The following is a 22,000-nucleotide window of genomic DNA, read 5'->3' on the forward strand; positions in this document are numbered from 1 at the left end:
AATGGCCTCATCTGCAATGAAAGGTAGGGCTTGGACCCGAAAAGAAGATGAAGCTCTTTGTAGGGCTTATAGATGGGTCTTGGAAGACAGCGTGAGGGGAACTTCTCAAACAAGTGAAGGGGTTTGGACTCGTGTGTTCAAAAAATACTATGAGTTCTACGAATGCACTACTCCATCGAATACCCGAAACCACAAGAGTTGTTCTTCAAGATGGAAGAAACATCTTCATCCAAGTTTGAATAAATGACATCAAGCACTGTTAGCAGCCGCAAGTAGACATGAAAGCGGCGCCAATTACTACAACGAAGTACGTGTTTTCACAATTTATTTTAAATATTTAATTATATTACATTTAATTTCTAAATTAATTTCCTTTAATTTTTGTAATTATAATTTTTAGGTACGCCAAACGGAGAAATTGTATATGGAGGGCAGCTTGAAACCCTTTCAGTTTCACGGTTGTTGGGAAATTTGTAAAGAGTGGGTGTTATTTGAAGATCCACCTCAACATAGAGTAGGTCCTACGCTGGTGTTTGGAACTGCATCCTCAGCTGTGGATGGGGATGAAGATGGATCTCTTACCATTCAAGAAACAAGGGTAGAAAATCCGTTTTCGGGTGAAGGTTCCATAACTAGGGCTATGGGACGAAGTAAGGCCCGAAGGTTGAAGGAAAATGGCAGGCAAAGGATGATTATGCCGCTCAACAGGAAGAGGCGGCCTCATTGCGATTAATGGCGGAGCAAAATGCCTTTGCCGCAGAAGAAATGAACCATAGACATGAAGAACGAGCCGAACAAATACAAGAAGAGATGGATGATAGGAATATACAAATGAACACTTCGGATTACACTCCAATGCCTCCGATTATACTCCTACAATGGCGGATGATGAGGATGATGTTGATTATGGACTTTAAATTTAAGTTTTGTAGTTTTTAAATTTTAGTTGTAGTTTTTAAATATAAGTTGTAGTTTTTAAATTTAAGTTGTTGTAGTTTTTAAATTTTAGTTGTAGTTTTTAATATAAGTTGTTGTAGTTTTTAGATTTTAGTTGTAGTTTTTAAATATAAGTTGTAATTTTTAAATTTAAGTTGTTGTAGTTTTTAAATTTAAATAATAAATTATGTTTGGCCCCATGACCCTTTGGCCTTTGGTTGAAATGATTTTTTGTCACAAGGCTATGTTTGGTACTATAACCCTTTGGCCTTGGGTTGGAGATGGTAAAAAATGACCCTGCACTGTTTATTAAAATATTAATTTCTTGGAGGCCTTCCTTCGGTTGAAGATGGCCTAATTAAGAAAAAGACAGAAAATGAAAACGACTTCATTTGCATCATTACTAGAATTAGCAATCACCCTCGCCAAGATTTTACAATAGGAATTTTCTAGTATGCACATACAACATGATTCATGACGGTTAAATTCTTGGTTGTTGGATTTTAGGCTGGACATCGATTTTTCTAATATGCACATGCAACAGGATTCGCGGCAGTCAGATTCTTGGTTGTTGGGTTTTTGGCTGGACATCAAGCCCATCAGTCCTCTGATACATATCATACATTGGAGCATAATAGAATTATTTTTACAGTACGAGAGTTTTTCTTTAACCAAAACCAATTGTGTTCCAAACTAACAAAACAGAAGGCAAAAAGTACAGTTCTTTTCTTCATTAGAAAGTTAGAAACTACTTAAGACGTCCAAGATTACAGCTAGTTATGCCTACATACAAAAAAGCAAAGAAAACTTTACCACAAGAGTAAAAGTACATAGAGAACTTTACCACAACGAGACAGAACAGCAGATATGCCTTTATTTTACTGCCACACCAAGAATCATCTATTGGCAATATGCATTTTCTTGCACATGGGATGCAGAATAATGTGTTGAATTAAATGCCATATGCATAACAAAAATGGCATCATGTATACAAAACTAGTAAAATGTAACATCTAGCACACAAGATTTCAATTAACCTAACTATGAACGTACAAAGCCAATCCAAGACATTGGTTTTAAGGATATGTATGTGTGTGTACGTATATAGGCTTTCTCATGCACATTGACCTATGGAGAAAATGGCAACTCATCCAAAATTCATTATATCAAAATACAATTGAATGGTTGTGCACGATAAACGTTCCCATCTCCCTCGATCATCGCAAAGCTAAGAACCTTATTGACTTGGAGTCGCCCTTTATTTACAATTGAATTCTTTTGGTTAAAGGTATGAGAGGAACCCAACAAAATTTGCCTACATACAATAAAGTGGTCAAGCATTTGTTCTAATACCAACACTCAAATTTCTGAGAGTTGCTGCAGGCCAGTAAGCCAGTGAGAAAATATTAGCAATGAAAGAAAGTCTCGTTTTTTTCTTAAGGAACTGTTGTCAGTACTTTAAAAACATCATTCTGTAGTCTAATTTTGTAAAAACACACAAAATAGTGCATGATTACATTTTTAGAACGCAAATAACAACCCTCTTCTTCAAATGCAATATAACTCTTGGAGAATGAGACTAGCTGATCAATCGACACAACACAACCATTCGACCGACCACTAACATTCCATGACTATCTCAACAGTTCCCCTGCATTGGGGAATTTCCAAAGAAAGTACAGCGTCTTATAGTGAATTAACAAGCTTAGAACTTGCAGAAACTTTTGTTGAGCAAAGTTCAAGAATAACCCTAATTTATGTCAAGATGAATACTGAAAACAAACAAAATAGAAATGATAAAGTGTATACCTTTACATTGGGATTAGGGCAAACGGTAGAATATATGATAAAAAGGAACAGTGGCACGTGATATTGGCACGGCTCAATCAAAAAGCAGAGCTCAAGCACTTTTAGAGCACTGTTTTCTTATTGAACCGGACCAATATCCCGTTCAAACTGATCCCAATCCAATCCTTCTCTTTCTTTGCCTTCCATTCCATGAATCTGTTCACAAAATAGGCTACAATACAAACAAACCCGTTTCATCTTTACACAAAACAAAACACAAAGTGAAAACGAAAGGGTAATGATTTTCGCACTTATGTTTTCTCCTTATGCACTCTTCACCTTGTTTTGGTTCCGTAGAAAAAAGGGCTGAGTATAGAACAAGAAACGAAAGCGACAATCACTTCCCCAAGAAAAAGATTGGAAGCAAAAACGATATGAACTTACATTATGCATTACAAAACCAACAAAATAAAGTGTTAAATTTGTGTTGAAATAAAACAAATAAAGAACAAAAATTGGGTTTTGGAAATTGATACGAGCTTGGAACAAGAACTGACAGAGATATTTGAAAGGAGAAGAAAGGAGGCAATTTGGAAATGGGGCAATGGGCGGAGAGAACAACTTAAACATATTAATAAGGCAGATCTGAGCGGAAAGAGTTAGAGAGAGAGAGAGAGAGAGAGAGATGAATGTATGTCTCTTTAAGAAGGTAATGCCCAACAAAGAGAGATGGCTACTAGTTACTGGTGATGGTAGCATTGAAGAAGTTGCATTAAAATTTCCAACCACCTTGCAACAAAGGAAGTTGGGAATATTAATTTTGAATAAGGTACAAGAATCTTTGAAGAAAAAGAAAGCAAAAAATAAAAAATAAAAACAGGTTCACGGACACAAACCTGGGGCTTTTAATGTGAGCATTTATGGATAATGGAGTAGGGGAAGAAGAGATGTTCGTTCTGTTCAATCCGCATTTATGTTATTTTGTATCGAATAGATAGAACCTTTGTTTTTTTTCGGAATGGTTTGGTTTGGTTTGGTTTTCGCCTCGTAGGTTTTTTCTTATTCAATTCAAAAACTCTTTCACCGCTACCACTGCATATTTTTCTTCGAGTGTTTTTAGAGGTCTCTTCAATATGGGGGCATTGATTAACTTTGTGGGCACTAGCTAGGTAGTAGAGTTGTGTCCTATATACATGTGACCTGCCAATGATGCCATACGTTTTACGTTTAGGTTGCAGCATTGAAAGTTGAAATTTGAAACCCTAATTCTAATTGTCAATTCGTGCCCTCATTTTGGTGAAGGACCGTTCGGCTTTGGCGTTTGGAAATGGAAACCCAGTACTTGATGATAAGGTACTCGGTTAGCATCAGACCTCGTTTGCTATATTGTGTAGGTGAGAGGTCAGAGATGGAAAGAAGTTGTCCACAATTTACAAAAGTTTTATGGGTAATTTTGCAAGCAAGGGACTTACCAAAAGATTGATGAGACGAGTTGTGCGAAAAGTTATTGTAGAATACCGAAATTTAGTCATGTAATATAACAATTAACGCGTCTAATGTGTCATACTACCACACGAATAATCTTTTGATTTGGACCTGTCAGGTTTATTAAAAGAAATAAATTAATATTGACTAATGAGACTTAAACACCAGAAGATTGATGAGAATGTTATACGTTGTTGCACTTGCTAAACTTGAATGGGGATTATGTATATAACTGGTTCTATATTCCTTATCTTTTTATCATCTCTATATCTCTAACATCACGGAGAAAAGAAAGAAATATAATACGTATTATATATGTTTTGCTTGTTTCTTGTTACGCGGTTTTGTCAATTAGAGTGTGGATGACATTGTACTTTAATTCATATGAGAATTTTCATAAGATGCGACGAGAAGCGTTAAAAAATGTGAAATATGTCATGTGCTGTCATTTTAAGATTGAGATATTGTGATTAAGTGACAGTGTCTTGATGCAGTTAAACATAGTATTCCACATCCATTTGTGATACGATAGTTGGGGGCCTTTATGGTAAGAGGAGGGATCGATTAAAACTCCGAAAGAATCCCAATAAAGTCTTGAAATTTGGTAGAATTTATGTTGATAACTAATTTGTGTTGCTTTGTTTTTCGATTATGTTTTTTTTTTTTTTTTTTTTCTGGAGAGAAGTACGATAATTCATTGCTAGCAAATTCAGAATACAAACAAACTGAGAATAGTGTGCATATTGGGTCTCGATAAAACCTTGCCGGAAATTTCACTCTGGTCCAGAGAAAAAGAGTGTCCCGCACAACATAAAGGACCTATCCTCAAATGTCAATACATAAACAAATTCTGAACTATCTTCGAACAAAATATGCAACTCAGGGGGTCTTCAACCCACTAAACTGATTGGTTACAAAGCTTTCGACCATTTTGTGTAGTGAGCACCAACCGTGCGGCAAAGCTTTCGACCATTTCTTCCATAGTCTTTTCCATATGCTGCAACTCAGTCTAAACCACCGGCAGAGAATGTCTCCAACAAATTGGATTAGTTGGACCAACATCCACATAGTATCAGTAGGAGACCTATGCCCGTAGAACTACGAACACAGAATCAAGGTAACTCGGCGCCATCGCCATAGACGAAGCAGTCGCTTCTCGCCATAGACGAAGCAGTCACTTCTCCTAGTGAAACCTAAGAAGACCTAGGAACCCTAGAGAGCAATTTTATAAGAAGACCATGACTAAACTAACATAATGAAGATAAACTAAAATAATTAAAACCAATCCATTTGTCACGCCCCGATCCCGACATACGTCCAGGATCAACACGTGACGTCACCCAAAAACTCGTATAACTCACATACCCCATCTCAGGAATATGGCAATCACAATTCGAGAATCAAATTGCAAAGAAATCTTTCGTTTACCTTATGGCTGCATCTAACCTCCTCGGTAGATTGCCTATGTACCATCAATAGGGATCAAGCCATTCGTAGTTCACCATTCACAAAATCTGACGTTTATCCCACTAAGTTCAAGCAGAAAAGCATAGCATTCCTCAATCATTCAATATAACATGACAACATGTAATTCCTGGACTCAGCTACATAACCAATCCCCATGAAAACATGATATCTCTCCCATCCAACATATAAATCATTATGTCTCATCATGACATCGCAATTCACAAGGCACATCATATTTAATAGCCGACTAACACAAAACCATCCTCTAGCCGCATTAATTAATTAATTTGATCAAAGTAAAACAATCATTCTCATATCTTCTAAATTCATACCTTATGAAATCATAATCGAATCATCAAAATCCCGAAGGAGTCACTCAGACGTCCAACATCTTTTCTAGCTCAATTACAAGACTCTCGAAACCATTGACACAAATATATATAAATAACTAAGGCTAGAGTTACATAATTAGGCCAAGCCTACTTCTCCAAGCAATGGAATTTTAGGCCATCCCATGAAATTCAACAACCTCGGGTTCCGGACCACTCAACGGAACCAAACCAAATATGATCGCCTAAAAATGTACCATGTACAACCAATCGTCATCACCTCTAGAATGCGTATGGTCCTCCATCACGGATAAACCAAGCAAAACCATAGGCATAAACTCGTCGTGCATGCAGTGATCACCTATAGCGGATATACCAAGCATGATCACCCCTGAATACATATGGTCCCCCATCACGGATAAACCCAGCAGGACCATCCATGTACCATAACTATGTGGTGCAATCTCATCATCACACATTAAACATAATTATACATATACCTGCTATTGATTCCACATATCAACCAGCATCTAGTCATATGAAGCACAACACAAGGAATTCCCTCAATTACTATTTCTACTAAAGATCTACTAAAGTACCTAACTCATCTCCTGACTTTCATCTCCACCTCATGCTACGTAATGGTGCCAAGTTCAAATAGGTAATCAGTTGGCAATCATATCCAAATAATTATCAAACAATATTTAGATCCCATAATTATCATAACATTCATCATAATTTTCATTCACATTATTAAAAAGTTAATTAAACACATATATATCACAAACATCATCACTACACAAGCCAAATCATATTTAATTAGCATAGGTCTATGGTTAAATATATAAATTTCACATTTCAATAGAAATCATATTTATAAGACCAATTCATATTCACAAATGATACTAATATAAGAAATTAAGATAATAATCATATTTCATATATTCAAGTCGCTATCTTACCAAAATAGACCCACTAACTTTCAATTAGTCCCGTAGTACTAATTTTAATATTTAGAACGCTCCGAGATGGGTTGACCACAAGTCAACTCTCGGTCAACACTAGGGTCCACAACTCCGCGTAATTTGATACTGAAGGTCCGTAGATCGGATTTTGGATCAATAACTTCCCACAGTCACATTATGTTCCTAAAACAACATACTAAAATTTCATCGTGATCCGACGATCGAATCTTCGCCAATCACCAATTCTAGTGGCGGTCGACATTTTATTTTACAAACTTACAAATCCAATTAGGGAAGATCCATACGTCGGATTCCCGATCTGTACATCGGATTCCTGATCCGTAAGTTTCTATGATCCACAAATATTAAGTTCTATCAAGCATTAAGGTTTGGTGACGATCCAATGGTCGGATCGTCGATTCACACTTTTACCAGTTAACGTATCGTCGAAAATTTGGGTTCCAACCATCAACTTATATCATACAATTACCAAAAATGAGCTTAAGGCATCTAATTTAGCCTAAGAATGACATCGACGGCCCCCTGGCCACGCGCCGCAGTGGGTGGCGGTCGGCCGCCCCGACTCGCCGGAAAAAATCCAACTATTTCCAAAAATTACCAAATTTTATAGGAATGAAGATCTCAATAATTAGAGTAAACTTTATACCTGCGGCCAAGGCCAATTTTTCCGGAAAACACCCCAAACTGGCCACGAACCGCCAGAATCCTAAGGTGGGTGTGCTTCAAATTCGGCTTCCAATTGAACTCCGACGTCTCCAACATTGCTTGGGCGTTGTTCCTGGGGTTGAGGGGAGTCTTTTGGTGGTGGTCATGGATGGTGAAACTTGCTGGAGCCACCGAAAAAAGGGATAAAGTCGACGGAACACCCATGGGTTTGTGGCTTCGAACTAGAAAAATGGGAAAGAAATTAGGAAATCTAACATTACAAAGGTGTAGGGCTCATTAAGAGCTTTCCATGGACACCAAGATCACCCAAAACGGAAGTCGGATGGAGGAGATATGACCGGGTCAAAAATGGTGGTTTGCGGTTTAAAAATGACCCATTTCGGGTCTCTCCTTTCCCCTCCTTTCTCTTCTCCCCTATTGGTCACTCCTTCCCCTCCTTAAAAATCTGATTGGTTCCCTTTTTATTAAACTAACTTAACCTTTAACCCACATGTGAGAATTAAATATTTCCCACAATCTATAGTTCACAATTTCAAATGTCCGTAGCTATACCGTTATAATTCGGACTTGCAAACGGCTTTTGCCTATGCATTCGTGGGTTCGAGATCTATTCGAAAACATTACTTGTCACTTCAAAAGGTCAACGAGTAAATAATAATTTTCCAAATTTCATTTCTCGTTACTAGTTTAATTGAAATCTAATTTCAAATAAGTTAATATAAAATCTCAATAATACAAATACGTAGATTATAACAGTGAAATCCGGGAACAAGATTTCACACCATTGACCCATCACCACCTGCAACTAGTGTCAGTTCGCTGCACCCAAGAGTCAAGGCTGCCAGGGGAAGGCGGAGCCACCACTAAACAGTTGAGAAGGACCACATAACATAGAAAATCAAGCCATAGGGGGGGATTTGACTCTCCAACAACAAAAAATCACTAGCCCAAACCCGCAGATCTAGTCCCAAAAAACAGGGGAAAAGCCTTGTACTAGAATAAATCTAGAGAAATGGAAACCAAGGCCTGCATCTAAGCCGGAAAGAATGGTCGCCGATAAAGGGAGGGGAGAAAAAGGTGATGTGCAGCACCACGGAGGCGTGGACGTCCAGGGGGATTAGGTAGGAAGCAAGTAGGGAAGAGGCTAGGAGGAGGGGGGGGTGCTAGAATGAGGGAGGAGAGGCTGCCACCGGTCCCAAGGCAAAGCAAGGGATCGGCGGCTGGAGTTTGTCTAACTTTTTTATTTGTTTTCTAGTGGTGTTGTTCAACTTTTTTTGCAGGTTTAGACCTTTTAGAGGGGGGTTTTTTTTTTTGAACTTTTTAGAGTGGTTAAGTTTCATTTTTCCCCTCTCTTTTCCTTGTATCTTTTTTGTTTTTATTTCTAGAGGGATAAGGTTTATGTCTCCCTTTCTTTTTCATGTATTTTTATCCCTTTTTTTTTTTTTTTTTTTGGTATTGCCAAGGTTTCTTAAAAAAAGAAAAGAAAAGGAAAACTAAATTGCTTACTTATTTTTCTTTCCTTACATATTTCTCGTAATGGGTTTATGTCATTTGGAGTGTGTATGAGTCCGAATATGAAATGTTCCAAATGAGTATATGGACTTTGATAAGATGCAGGTGAGATGTGTATTGTCATTATTATAAGATCCAGATTGTGACGAGAAATGATTGACATATCTAAACGAAACTGATCCTATCTCGATGTGTAATCTTTCTGTCCTAACATACATTTTCATCGTTTATGACGACGGAGAAGTTGGAGTTCAAGAACAATGTGACGTAGATCATTGTCTCAGTATAGCAATTGTTAGGTGTAATGTAATTATGTAAGTGTAATTAGCAAAGCAAATATTGCCGGAAATGCATCCCATTATTATGAATACAGTTTTGGTTGTCATGAGATTGCTTGAGGTAAAACCGTCACTGCAAGAAAAGTGAGCAATAGCTACCCTAATTAGTAACTATTTTGGTAGCTATTACTAGGGTAATAATGATGTTGTCAATGAGAAAATGGTGACAAAAATTTGATAAAAAAAAAATATTTATATACATTTTAATGCATTAGTCACCATTGTGGGGTAACTATTGCCTACTTTTTTATTTTTCGTTGTGTGCGTCAGGAATGAAAGCTCTTAATCAATTAAGCTAGCCGCTTGTAATATGTGTAGGTAATTTAAACGTGTATTTTTTTTGTCTTTTTAATTAGAATGGTAATTTTTTTTAAACAAACGATATTCCTACTCCAAACTCCATTAGGTGGAGGATTTGAAATTAGAATAGTACTGTCATTTTCAGTCTTTGAGGGCTAAACATAGCCCTTGGCTATGTGGTTATGTTTTAGTCCTCTAAAAATAAATACTTTAAAGACTACTTTAGGGCTAAATTTATTCATCTCCAATCACACAAGACTATATTTTATTTTCCTTCATATTTTATTACTTTTTTGAGACAAACTTAGCCTGCTTAAAGACTACATGTTGCGTGCCTTAGGCCAAACTCAACCTGATTCTCTTTAGCTCTGGTTGAAAAGTGATTTTGTAAGTTTTAAAACTAAATGTGGCCTATAACCCTTAACTGGACATGATCTTTTGTGAGGGTGGACATTCCGCGTCCTATATTTTACTTCTTTAAAAATCTAAAATTGCTTAATCTCCTATTTACCAAAATTCTTGTTATTTAAAGTAGGAGAGAAAAATACTTGAATGAGGGGGGTAAATTACTATAAAACTTAACAACATACCTATTGATAAAAATAAGGTTCTTTGTCAACCATCTATGATAAAATGTCGATTATGCTCCTATTGGCATAAAAGAACTAAAAGTTAATATAATAAAGATAAAACATTTGATTAATCAAAATTATTTATAAAATTCCATTCTATCATCTTTTTCTCTCACTGCTACTCTCTTCCTATTTATCACCTAACCTCTGCAACAATATACTACATCACATGCTATGCATGTGCCAAATTACTTTGTTAACTTGTAACACAAGCTTACGAGGGGGCAATTGGTAATTTTCTCCCTTTTTAATTTGTATTTTATATATATATATATATATATATATATATATATATATATAGACACACTATCTCTCTCTATCTCTGTTTCAAATTATATTATTGATCGCCTACTTATTTAAACCCCTCCTTCACCTTTTATTCTATTGTTCGTCTATATTTGAGGGTTTCAGAGAAGAGTTTCCATGGCCAAAAGCGCGTTCAAGATGAAGCACCCTCTCGGTAGGTATTTCAATTTACAAAAAAAATTTCACAACCATTACGTTTTATTATTTTGATTTTTCTTGTATGCGTTTTTATTAGGTTCAGAATTGTTCCCTTTTTCTTTTTTGGTGGGAGTTTTAGAATTCTTCTTTTGGTCGTCAGGAACCCTAGCTATGTTCATAACATTACGGGTTATTTGACTGCTCGTCTTCTGTGTAATATTCTGCATAAATCTTTTGAAAGTCTTAATTTTTCCATCCATGTTTTATATTCAGTCCTTTCATATTCTTTTGGTGGCGTTCTAATAACGTTAAGAAAATATTAATATAAGTTATCTAGGTGCTTTTGCCGTGCTGAATATTAGACTGGTCATACGAAACCTTGAAACCTACAGCAGAAGGCCAAAAACCCTTTCAGCGGTTAATTTGGTTCTTGTGCCTATTACTTTTGTTATACGATTCATGTCTGAGAAACTGTTGACAAACACAATGTGGCACACCGTTACGAGTTCTATTGTAGAAAAACCATTGTCACTAAATCTTTGGTTCCTGAGAAGTCGAATAGCAAAATTAGAATTGTTTGTTTCTTATTTAAAGGTATATGTAATTTATATAGCGTACTTACGGAAGAACGATTGACTAGATGATTTTTATAGCGTACCTATTCTAAGTTCCAGATCATGAGTACTTATTATACTCATTAATACATATGACAAAGAATCTGTGTTGAAGTTCTTTTTAGGGTTATTGGCACGGTTGCGGAGTACCCTGCTATATAAATTGCTCTTTTTTTTTTTTTTTTTTTCTGTCAACAATCTGTATTGAAGTTCAAATTGTGTGTCTTTGTACATGCCAGAAAAGAGACAAGCCGAAGCTGCTCGTATAAGAGAGAAGTATCCTGACAGAATTCCAGTATGTTTGTTATTTCTTTCCATTGCAGTAGTTGTTTTTGTTTCTCTTCTATTTTTGTTCTGTAATTCATTGCCCGCTGCAGGTGGTTGTGGAGAGGGCTGAGAAGAGTGATGTGCCTGAAATTGACAAGAAAAAGTGAGTTGTTTCCTAATATTTATATATTCATCTGACGTACATTTTGACAACCACTTTTTTCTTTGCTTCTATCTGTGACATATTTGGAGTCTGGATATCATATGAATTGTGCCAATTTTATTTGTTGCCTTGATGTTTTTACGCTCTAATTAGTCCACGTAGGTGATCGTTTCCTTACACCTTTGGTAGATTTTTGTAGCCATGAAGTTAGATTTTGAAAATTATTTGGATCTATAGGGTCCTCATACTCCCAAAATTTTTGGAATTTTGACAAAAAAATTATTTGTGCCCGGTTTTCTTTGTATGTAGATACCTGGTGCCTGCTGATCTGACTATTGGCCAGTTCGTGTACGTTGTCCGGAAAAGAATCAAGCTCAGTCCTGAGAAGGCTATTTTCGTTTTTGTTAGGAATATTTTGCCACCAACAGGTGAGATAAAATTCTCTATATTGTACTGTTTTCTTCAGTGCATGATTAGTACAATTTTCCCCCTTCCCAGATATGTATGGTAGGTTACTATTGTATAATCAACTTTATCAATACTTCTTGTTTGATTTTGTTGCAGCGGCTATAATGTCTGCAATTTATGAGGAAAATAAGGATGAAGATGGCTTTCTTTACATGCTGTACAGCGGTGAGAACACATTCGGGACATTCTGAAGATTAAAAAATATAAAAGAATTTACAAGTGATGTAAATTATCTTTCAGTCGAGAAGTTTGGTGCTTACTGAGACACGTTTTCCGGTTTTGGATTAATGACCTTTTATATTCTATTAAGTAGATGATAATTTTTATTTCAAGATGCAAGATGGATGTGATTGGATGAATATATTTATGTGTGCGTATGTAGATCCCAAATTTGCTGCGTAAAGCCTTTCCTTTGCAATATGTAATCTAATTCAAGGCGCCAGTGCAACCCTTACAGGTTTAAGCCTCAATTCAAAGACACATCATCAACTCTCACTCTAATTGATAGAGTTGAGATTCAAACCTTGTTCTTCTGTCTTTCACTTTATCTTCTTCGGTGCAATTTATTTCGATGGCTTTGTAATTGGAAATTAGGGGTCATTTATAATTTGAATTTTGTGGAATCAAACTAGGTTATAATTGTGTTGCGTATCTATTTGTGTGGTTGCTTAGATGGATTTGCAGATTGAACGGAACGACGAGGAGAAGCAGCCACTACCCCCACTCTGTATCAGAGTTATATAAACCAAACTCATGACTCATTTATTAAGCTCACTTATATTAGACTCAAAATTTTCCTATTTGTGAGTTTGGCTCAAACTTTTTAGAAGGGGAAATTCAAATTTGAGATGTAAAAATTACATTTACACTCCCTTTTAAATTTTTGGGAAATGTGAATGAAAGTTCTACTTTAATGAGAAAAATGTAAATTCGAGATGTCATTTAATTTTCTCTCCTTAGATTAGTAATTCCCATCACCTAAAGATGTAAAAAAGAATGTGAATTTAGGTTTTTATTTACATATTAGGTCGAAGATGAATAATTTACATTTTGCCATTAATTAGAGTTTTTCGGCTAAAAAAAAAAAAAAACATGATCATTTTACATCTCCCATTAAAGTAAGGGTTCTTATATTTCATATTAATTGGGAAAACTAATTTATGAAGGACCGAATAAAATGACATTATATATTTGAATCGGTTTTAACCATCAACATACAAAGTAGATAAATACGAGAGATGTTTCTAAGTATCTGGTACACAAGTCGATACTCTATGTGTCAAAATACAAGTGGAGGAACACAAAAACATATATGCTCACTCTTATATAATGACACGTGAAGTGGCTAGTTTGTGTATCAGGTACTTGAAAAAACCTCTTGTATAATTACATTGCGAGTTAGATATAGAAAATAACATTAGGATTATATCGCTTCAAATTCTCTCAGCTTTGCGGGATCCTTCCATCAACATGTCATATATTGGTCATGTTATTAAGGATTCTAAAATCTTGTTGAGATCGATCATTGAGGGCTTCTTATATCTACGTTCGTCGTCAAGCCAATGGTGTGACCCACCTCCTAGCCCGCTATGCACTCAAAAATGCTAGTCCTTTTCTTTGGTTAGACTCCCCTCCGGGCTTTTATAAGGATGTGCTATCCACACATCCCTTTATTTATCTGATGTCCTCCTTGAGGATGTCCTTTTTGTAATGGACTGAGCATTTGCTCCTATTTACCGTTAAAAAAAGCATTTGCTCCTATTTTGTATGCTTTTATCTATGAAATGAAAGTCTATTGTTTTTATCCAAAAAAAAAAAAAAATAAATAAATGTGATGGAAGGTGCTCTAAAAGTACGTCTTTATTAGAATTTTTAAGATACCGACTGTTGTGCCAACGTTTCTACTAATCAAAATTGGAAGCTTATTAATGATTATATACGTGAATCGTGAGAGTTAACTTGTGAGAGATTCATGCTATTTTTAGATATTGAGAAAGTCGAGTAAATAACTTGTGGTTAAATCGGAAAATAAAGATGGTCAAGAACAAATCAGAATATTAAACAAATCGAAACAATACCAATGTCATATCTAACCATGATTCAAACTTCAGAGAAAATGAATTTAATCCTAGATCTTATCATTTTTACAAAATGGAGAACTAATAATTAATTTCACTTCATCAAGCTAGCGACTTTGGTCACTTGGAGACCTTGTCTTTGCGGTGACACTTGTCTTTGATTCAATTGATTTTACCCTTGATCTTTTCCTTGGCCTTCTCAGCATCCACCTTGGCTTTCCCAAGTCCTAATGCGGCTGCTGCAGCTGCGTTTTTCATATGCTTTTTGTCGTTGCCGCTGCTCCTACCTTCCTCTTTCTGATTTTCTCCAGCAGGCTGCTCATCATTCTCTTCTTGCTCTTGCTTTGTTCTTGTTATTGTTCGTGCTCTTGTTCTTGGTACGGTTCAGCTGGTTCTTGATAAATTGTTCTGGTTCTTGATAGTATTCGTATTGTGGTTCAGGTGCGGGTTCGTCGCAGCCATGACTTCCTGAGCTTAAATACTCCTGTCGCAACTTTTCATTCATTTACACATGTAACTTAAGAAACAACCCTTTGTAATATGTCATGTATACTTAGTACCAACTATCATAATTATTATTTTTTAACAGGAAAGTATGGATGAATTTTTATAAATATTACAGGACATAATAAAAAAGGTAATGTTAGGGAGACTAAATTTGTAGATAAAAATTGCAAACTAAATGATGTGTCATCAATAAGATTGAACACGTTTATGCTTAAGTCACAATCCAATCATCAACTCCAATGTCATTTAGTTTATAAAATTTTGTCTAAAATTTTGTCTCCCTAACATTACCCTAATAAAAATGGCCACTTTGATACATAATGGTAAAAGTCTACGTGGAAATAATTTAATATGAAAAAAAACCATAAAAGCATTATGGTAAATGGAAATTAAAGTCATGAAAATAAGATCATAGGGTTTTATTGTCCAAGTAGCCCAGAACATGGACAGATCACATGATTAAACATATTACTGTATATAACCATTGGTAAAGCGAATTTTTCTAGAGTAAGAGTTACGGAAAACCGACAAATGAGATGACAAATTTGCAACCTCTCAAGTAAAATAAAGACTGGCTCTTGCTGTAGAAAACTACATTATCCCCACAAACAAAAATACACAAACTCAATCACATACAGGAAAATAGGGGGCGAGAAGTACCTTTGATGTATGTGGATGGCAAACAGGAGATTGACGTTTGAAATTGTGGGGACTAAGAATGGGGTTTTAGACGAGAGGAGAATTTATTTTGGGGGATTATATAAAACGGGTTAATTCAAATTTCCATTTCTTCTCCTTATACGTATTATTATAAAGGGAAATTTTATTTGAACCCATATAACCTCTTTCTACACCTAACTTACTCTCTTTATCCATATTGTTTTTTCTTAAAGAATTAATCTCTCTTTAAACCCAAATTTATTACCTAAACTACCCTCTCAAACTCAATTCAAAATGTTAAATTATCTTTACACCCATTCATTTTATAAAATAACATTTGTAATTGATTTTTTTTTTTTAAAAAAAAAAGAAAGAGAGAGAGAGGCGTCCTTGCCACACTCCCCTCTTCCCACTAACATTTACATGGCTACTTTTTTTTTTTTTTTTTTCTTTCTGCTACCAAACCCATACATTTACCTTTTTTTTCTTTCTACTGATATGCATAAACAACAAATCAAACAATTCATCCCTTTATATTTATCAACAAGCAAGGAAGTTTATAATCTAAGAACATTGGTAAGAAGTTTTTCCTTAGAATTTTCCAATTGCAAAAAGTTTAACAAACCATTCGAGATTGATGAAAAAAAATTGAAACCCAAATACTCATCTTCTAAACTTAAAAAAAAATTGAAATCAAACAAACAAAATATTCATAATTGAGTCATACCTTAGTTGGATGATTCAAAACTTCAAAATCATTATCCATCAATAAAAAAAAGCTTGTTTTACTCTACAAGATGTATTAGGGTTTTAGCTAGAATAAACGTAGGATAAATAAGAAGTGATGGTAGGGTTTAATGGGTTTATTGATAAATTTGGCTTTTATTATTAATTTCATTTTGTACTTAATAGTAATTATGCAACATGGTGAAATAGACAATTAACAATTTAAATTTAAGTTGGTGTAGAAAGAGGTTACATGGGTTCAAATAAAATTTCTCTATTAGAAATTAGGGAGACTTTGGATCCAATCCCTAACCATTAACATTCTTTGACTAAAACCTTAATGATATTCAATTTTTGATCAAAGTCCCTTGACTTTTTACACCTCATTATTGTTGTTAATCTTTATTTCCATATGTTTGATATTAATTACTTGACATGTAATGGGATTTAAAATCCCATATTATGGCATATAAATTAAAAATGATTACAATAAAAAAGAAAATACTCAAAAATTTTGATTGAATAAATAGATAAAAACAGGTAACAATATAACTTTGAAATAATAAATGTCAAACAAATGTACCCATAGTGTTCAAAAAATTGAAAAATGGTACATTTTATTATAAGGCTTTTTAGCCAAAATGGTCCTTGAGATTTGTATAACACATCACTTTGGTCCCTGAGATTGTCTACCATCTATTATTTTGATCATTCCGTTAAAAACTCCGTTAAGTGTCCCGGAGCTCTTGGCCGGAAGTTTGGGCAATTTTCAAAGCTTCGTAACTCAATCGTTTCTTAACCAAATTCAACCCATAATATATCAAAATGAAGATAGGAAAGTGTAGAACAAGATTGTACGTATTTGGAAGCCCAATGGTTGTCGGAGATGGTCGAAAAATAGCCTGAAAGGTGACTGGTCCACGGGAAAACTAAAAGTCACATTTCAGGCTATTTTTCATCCATCTTCGGAAACCATTAGACTTCCAAATAGGTATAATCTTGTTCTATACTTTTCTATCTTCATTTTGATATATTATGGGTTGAATTTGGTTAAGAAACGATTGAGTTACGAAGCTTTAAAAATTGCCCAAACTTTTGGCCAAGAGCTCTAGGACACTTAACGGAGTTTTTAACAGAATGACCAAAATAATGAATGGTGGACAATCTCAGGGACCAAAGTGATATGTTATGCAAATCTCATGGACCATTTTGGCTAAAAAACCTTATTATAAATATGTATACATTATAAATAAAAAATAAATAGATTTTACATTAAAAAACGGGTACATTTTACATTAAAAAATTGTACATTTACAAAAAAAATTAGTACATTTTACATATAACCAAGTGGTACATTTATAAAGAAAAATGGGTACATTATAAATAAATTATGAGTATAAATAAAAATTTTTAAAATATGGGTACACAATGAAATTAATATATGGGTACAAATTAAAACTAAAAAGAAAATTGGTACAAATTAAAAAAGGGTTGCCAATAAAAAATGGTACAAGCAAAAAATAGAAATATATGATACAAAGTTTAATCATAAATATAAATATACCAAAACACTACGTTTTAGAAATAAAATTTAATTATTTTGATATGTAAATAATTTATAACTGAAATAATGAAGTTCATTAAAAACTAGGAACTTTGATAAAAGAAAAAAATAAAAAGAAATAAGATTTTAATCAATACAATAGAATAAGGAGGGATGATAACTTAATGTATTAGAGGGATGGTTACTTAATTTATTCAATGCATCGTATCTTTGCAGTGGTGACACTAATGGTAAATCAATTCTATAGTTGGGTTGGGATTACGCCAATTGTACTTAATCAGCATCAAAAACTACTTATAGTAAGCTTTCCTTTGGCTTTACTTGTTTATTAAGACTTGAGCACCTAGACAATCAAGAAGCTGGAATAGCTCAGCTGGTTAGAGCGTGTGGCTGTTAACCACAAGGTCGGAGGTTCGAACCCTCCTTCTAGCGCTTTTCTTTTTAAATATTTTTACTTTTTTTTTTAATATGCTTTTACTTATTTTATTTTTATTTTTAATATATTTTTACTTATTTTATTTTCATTCGGAAAAAAGAAGTGGATGTCGAACGGGAAAGCCGAATTGAACCTTAATAAATAAAATTGTAAAAAATTGTGTTGACCAAAAAAGTCAAAATCAGAACAAAAATTGAACCGAATCATCTCAAAGCAATTATAGTTTCGATTATTTTATTTTCATCAAATATTTTTACTTATTTTATTTTCATTAAAAAAAGAAGAAGTGGACGCTAAACAGGAAAGCCGAATTGAACCTTGTTAAATACAATTGTAAAAAATTGTGTTGACCAAAAAAGTCAAAACCAGAACAAAAATCGAACTGAATCGTTTCAAAGTAGTTACGGTTTCGATTTGGAAATATTAAGAACCGGAGGAACCAAACTGAGCCGCTTTTAATATAAATTATTTTATTTTATTTTGAACAAACGATATTAGTACACTAAAAGGGAGGGGATGAGCTTAACTTCACAATGAGCTAGCAATAATGTAGTTCAAATTTGTTTTTGGCGAGAATCGAATTAAGACCTCTCACTTACAAGTGAAGAGAAATACAACTAGACCGTAGTACTAAGTGGCAATATAAATTATTGTTTTATTAATATTTTTATATATATTTATAAGACATTTTTCCAAGAAGGCCATGTGCTTGCCCAATATTTTTCTTCACTTATCTCCCCCCTCCTTTGTTGTTTTATGACTTCTGACAAATCCTGATCCGGGATGTCCACTAGGACTTCGAATCGAGTTGTGTTAGCTGACACCTGGAAGGTGACAAAGCCATAAAGTGTATTGATGTGGAAGATGTCAATAAATTTAAACCTAAAAGTGCCTAAGTACAACAATGCACGGTGAGCAGGTATGAACCCATTTCACACGTGATAACAGAGTATAAGTACAATACAGTAAAATAAGGTGTGAATTATACCATCAATGATAATCGTCTACCCCAAGATTTGCCAATAATCCTCGTCGGTACGAAAACTCTGCTACTAGAAACTGGAGGGGCGAAAAAAAAAGGGTGAGTGGGCTTAAAAATAAAGTTTTAATAAAAACCTTTTGAAAACATTATAACCCTTAGCCGTAAAACCCGTATAGTTTCCAGAAAATAATACTACTACGTAGGTATAAAAACCAATGCACAAGAACAGTGAAAACTGAAGTATGCTATGTCATAATATCTCAGCAATGATAAATATAAGCTAGGTGTGAAACCAATATAAAATAGTATGCAAGTTGGAGTCATTTAACGTGACCTGTACAACTGGACTTGTAGCTTATCAATCTAGGCTAGCACACGAGTCGGAGTCACCTAGTGTGATCTGTACGACAGCTTGGGTATAAATATGTACGCTCAAGTGCTACGATCACGTGAAGGTTGTGCGACAATTCGCGGGTCACCTACAAGTCGGAACCACCTATTATGGTCTGTACGACAGGCTGGCACCAAACTTGGATCCAAGGTGAGTGTGCAGTGCAAGAGGTGAACAATCAAGTGAAGGTTGTGCCCTAGCCCCTGGCAAGAGCACTAATACCGGGGTGCAACCATGATGAGCTCTAAATAAATGTGTGCATACCAATACAATACAACCCATTCAATCATATAATACTCACTTGAAGCTTCCTTGCGCCTCCGTATGATCATTTAACACAAACACATTTCATAACAATGCAACATTTAAAAATAATACATTTCCTAGACATGGCATGAAATGCAATACTCAATTTAAAACATTTCTAGAAACCGTAAAGTTTATATATATACACTATAAAAAGGAAAAAGACCTATTCACCTGAGGTCGGCACTACAACTCCCTAGCATGAATATCGAGATGTCACGAATGATCGGCGCCTAGAACAATTATCAAATCACGTCTCAAAATTCTTATCAATAGAACACATGACTTACATATCCTATTCGGGAAGATCCGTATGTCAGATTTCCGATCCGTAAGTTTCTAATATCCTCAAATATTAAGTACTATAATGTGTCAAAGTTTGGTGACAATCCAACGGTCGGATTGTCAATTCATTTATTAACCAAGTGGCGGCCCTTAACGGAAATATAACCAAACAATGGAAATTTCAGAAAAAGAAGGGCGAATTCAGGTCCAGCATGTTGAGGAACCGAAGGAAGGACCTTAGGTTTTTCCCCCACGTGTTGCCACATCCGCCGCCGCGCATGGCGGTTGGTTGCCCCGACTTCCTGGAAAATCTAACAACTTTGAAAATTTCCAAAATTTATAGTAATGAATATCTCAATGAGAGGAACAACTTTCATACCTGCGACTAAGGTCAATTTGTTCCGGAAAAGCCCCAATTTCACTAGAACCCGTCGGAAACCCTAAAAATGGGTGTCTTCGATCCCTCACCTCCGGTGCTCCACCACCCCTATAATTGTTTGGGCTTTGTTCTAGGCCTCAAGGGAAGTCTAATGGTGGTGGTAATTGGAAGAGGTAGCTTCAAGATTTGAGGAATTGTCGCACAAACCGTCGTACCCATCGACGGTTCCGTTCTTCGTGAGACTAAGGCCAAACTTCTTCAATTTTGGGTGGAAATGGAAGATGGGATGACACCGAGTTGATTGATAGTATTGGTTGGCTACAATTTGTCGGAAAATCGAAGGAAAACCGATGAAAATCGTCAGAAAACTTGAAGAGAAACGGGCGGGTCGCGTGGGGAGGAATCGGGTCAGGGTGATCTGGTGCTCCTCTATTCCCTCATATCCCCTCATTCCTCTCCTCTCTGATTGGTCAGTTCCATTCTCTCTCCTCTTCCAATTCGCCTCACATCTCCCTTCCTTCTCTCTTTTATCTTCTTTCTTATCCGTTCATCTCTCATTTCCTTTAATCTCAGCCACACACGTGGCTTTTCAGATTTTGCTCCAAAAATTTGGAGCTTTCTAGAAAATATTCAAATTACCATTTTGTCCCTATTTTTACGCACCCATAACTTCTTCGTTATAACTCCAAATTACGTTTTGTTTGCGCCCACACATTCATAGCGACAAGTACTACGAGGAATTGCCAAGAAAATGAACCTTATGTGACATGACAAGATGGTCAACAAAAGTCAACGTCTTTGCCTCAAAGGGCATTTCCGTAAATTCATATTTAAAAATTATAAAGACTAAAATTTTTGGGGATGGGTCATTACAAATTCTTTCCCCTTACTTTAATTTTCTTCATTCTTTTACAGTATATTATGTATTATGTACACTTTAGTTTTAGTTTAAGATGTACATCTGAGGCTTTTTATCTTTTGATTTATATTTATATTTACACTTTCTATCTTCCCGTCACAAACTTGTAAATCTAGTAGTGCGAACTCAAATTTGATTCAATTTATGTTAAAATATGTGTTTGGTATTGGAAGTAGAAAATTTGAAAAAAATATATATATATATATATATATATATATGATTTTGGTTATAACTGTAAACCAGCAAGAATCGAAGTAAAACTGTCATGAACCGAACCGCATGGTTTCAATAATAAATTTAAGCAGAACCGCTCTGCACCAAATCGAACCGTTGAATTTTTTTGAATCCAGCTCTGATTTGAGTGTGGAACTT

At 35.1% G+C, this 22,000-nt stretch overlaps 1 protein-coding gene and 1 non-coding gene across 2 annotated transcripts; both read left to right on the forward strand.

The window, feature by feature from the left end:
- The first annotated feature begins 10,772 nt into the window (after positions 1 to 10,772).
- LOC137741122 (autophagy-related protein 8d) lies at positions 10,773 to 12,920 on the forward strand. The gene is made up of 5 exons (XM_068480924.2): positions 10,773 to 10,899; positions 11,737 to 11,792; positions 11,875 to 11,927; positions 12,237 to 12,355; positions 12,492 to 12,920. The coding sequence occupies exons 1-5, from the start codon at positions 10,863 to 10,865 to the stop codon at positions 12,584 to 12,586; spliced, it is 360 nt and encodes a 119-aa protein (XP_068337025.2). The 5' UTR covers positions 10,773 to 10,862; the 3' UTR covers positions 12,587 to 12,920.
- Positions 12,921 to 18,288: 5,368 nt separating this feature from the next.
- On the forward strand, positions 18,289 to 18,362 carry TRNAN-GUU (transfer RNA asparagine (anticodon GUU)). Its single transcript has one exon. It is a non-coding gene; the product is annotated as a tRNA-Asn (tRNA).
- Positions 18,363 to 22,000: the final 3,638 nt, after the last annotated feature.

The sequence above is a fragment of the Pyrus communis genome, chromosome 9, assembly GCF_041283825.1.
Source record: "Pyrus communis isolate YQ-2024b chromosome 9, ASM4128382v1, whole genome shotgun sequence".
NCBI lineage: Eukaryota > Viridiplantae > Streptophyta > Magnoliopsida > Rosales > Rosaceae > Pyrus > Pyrus communis.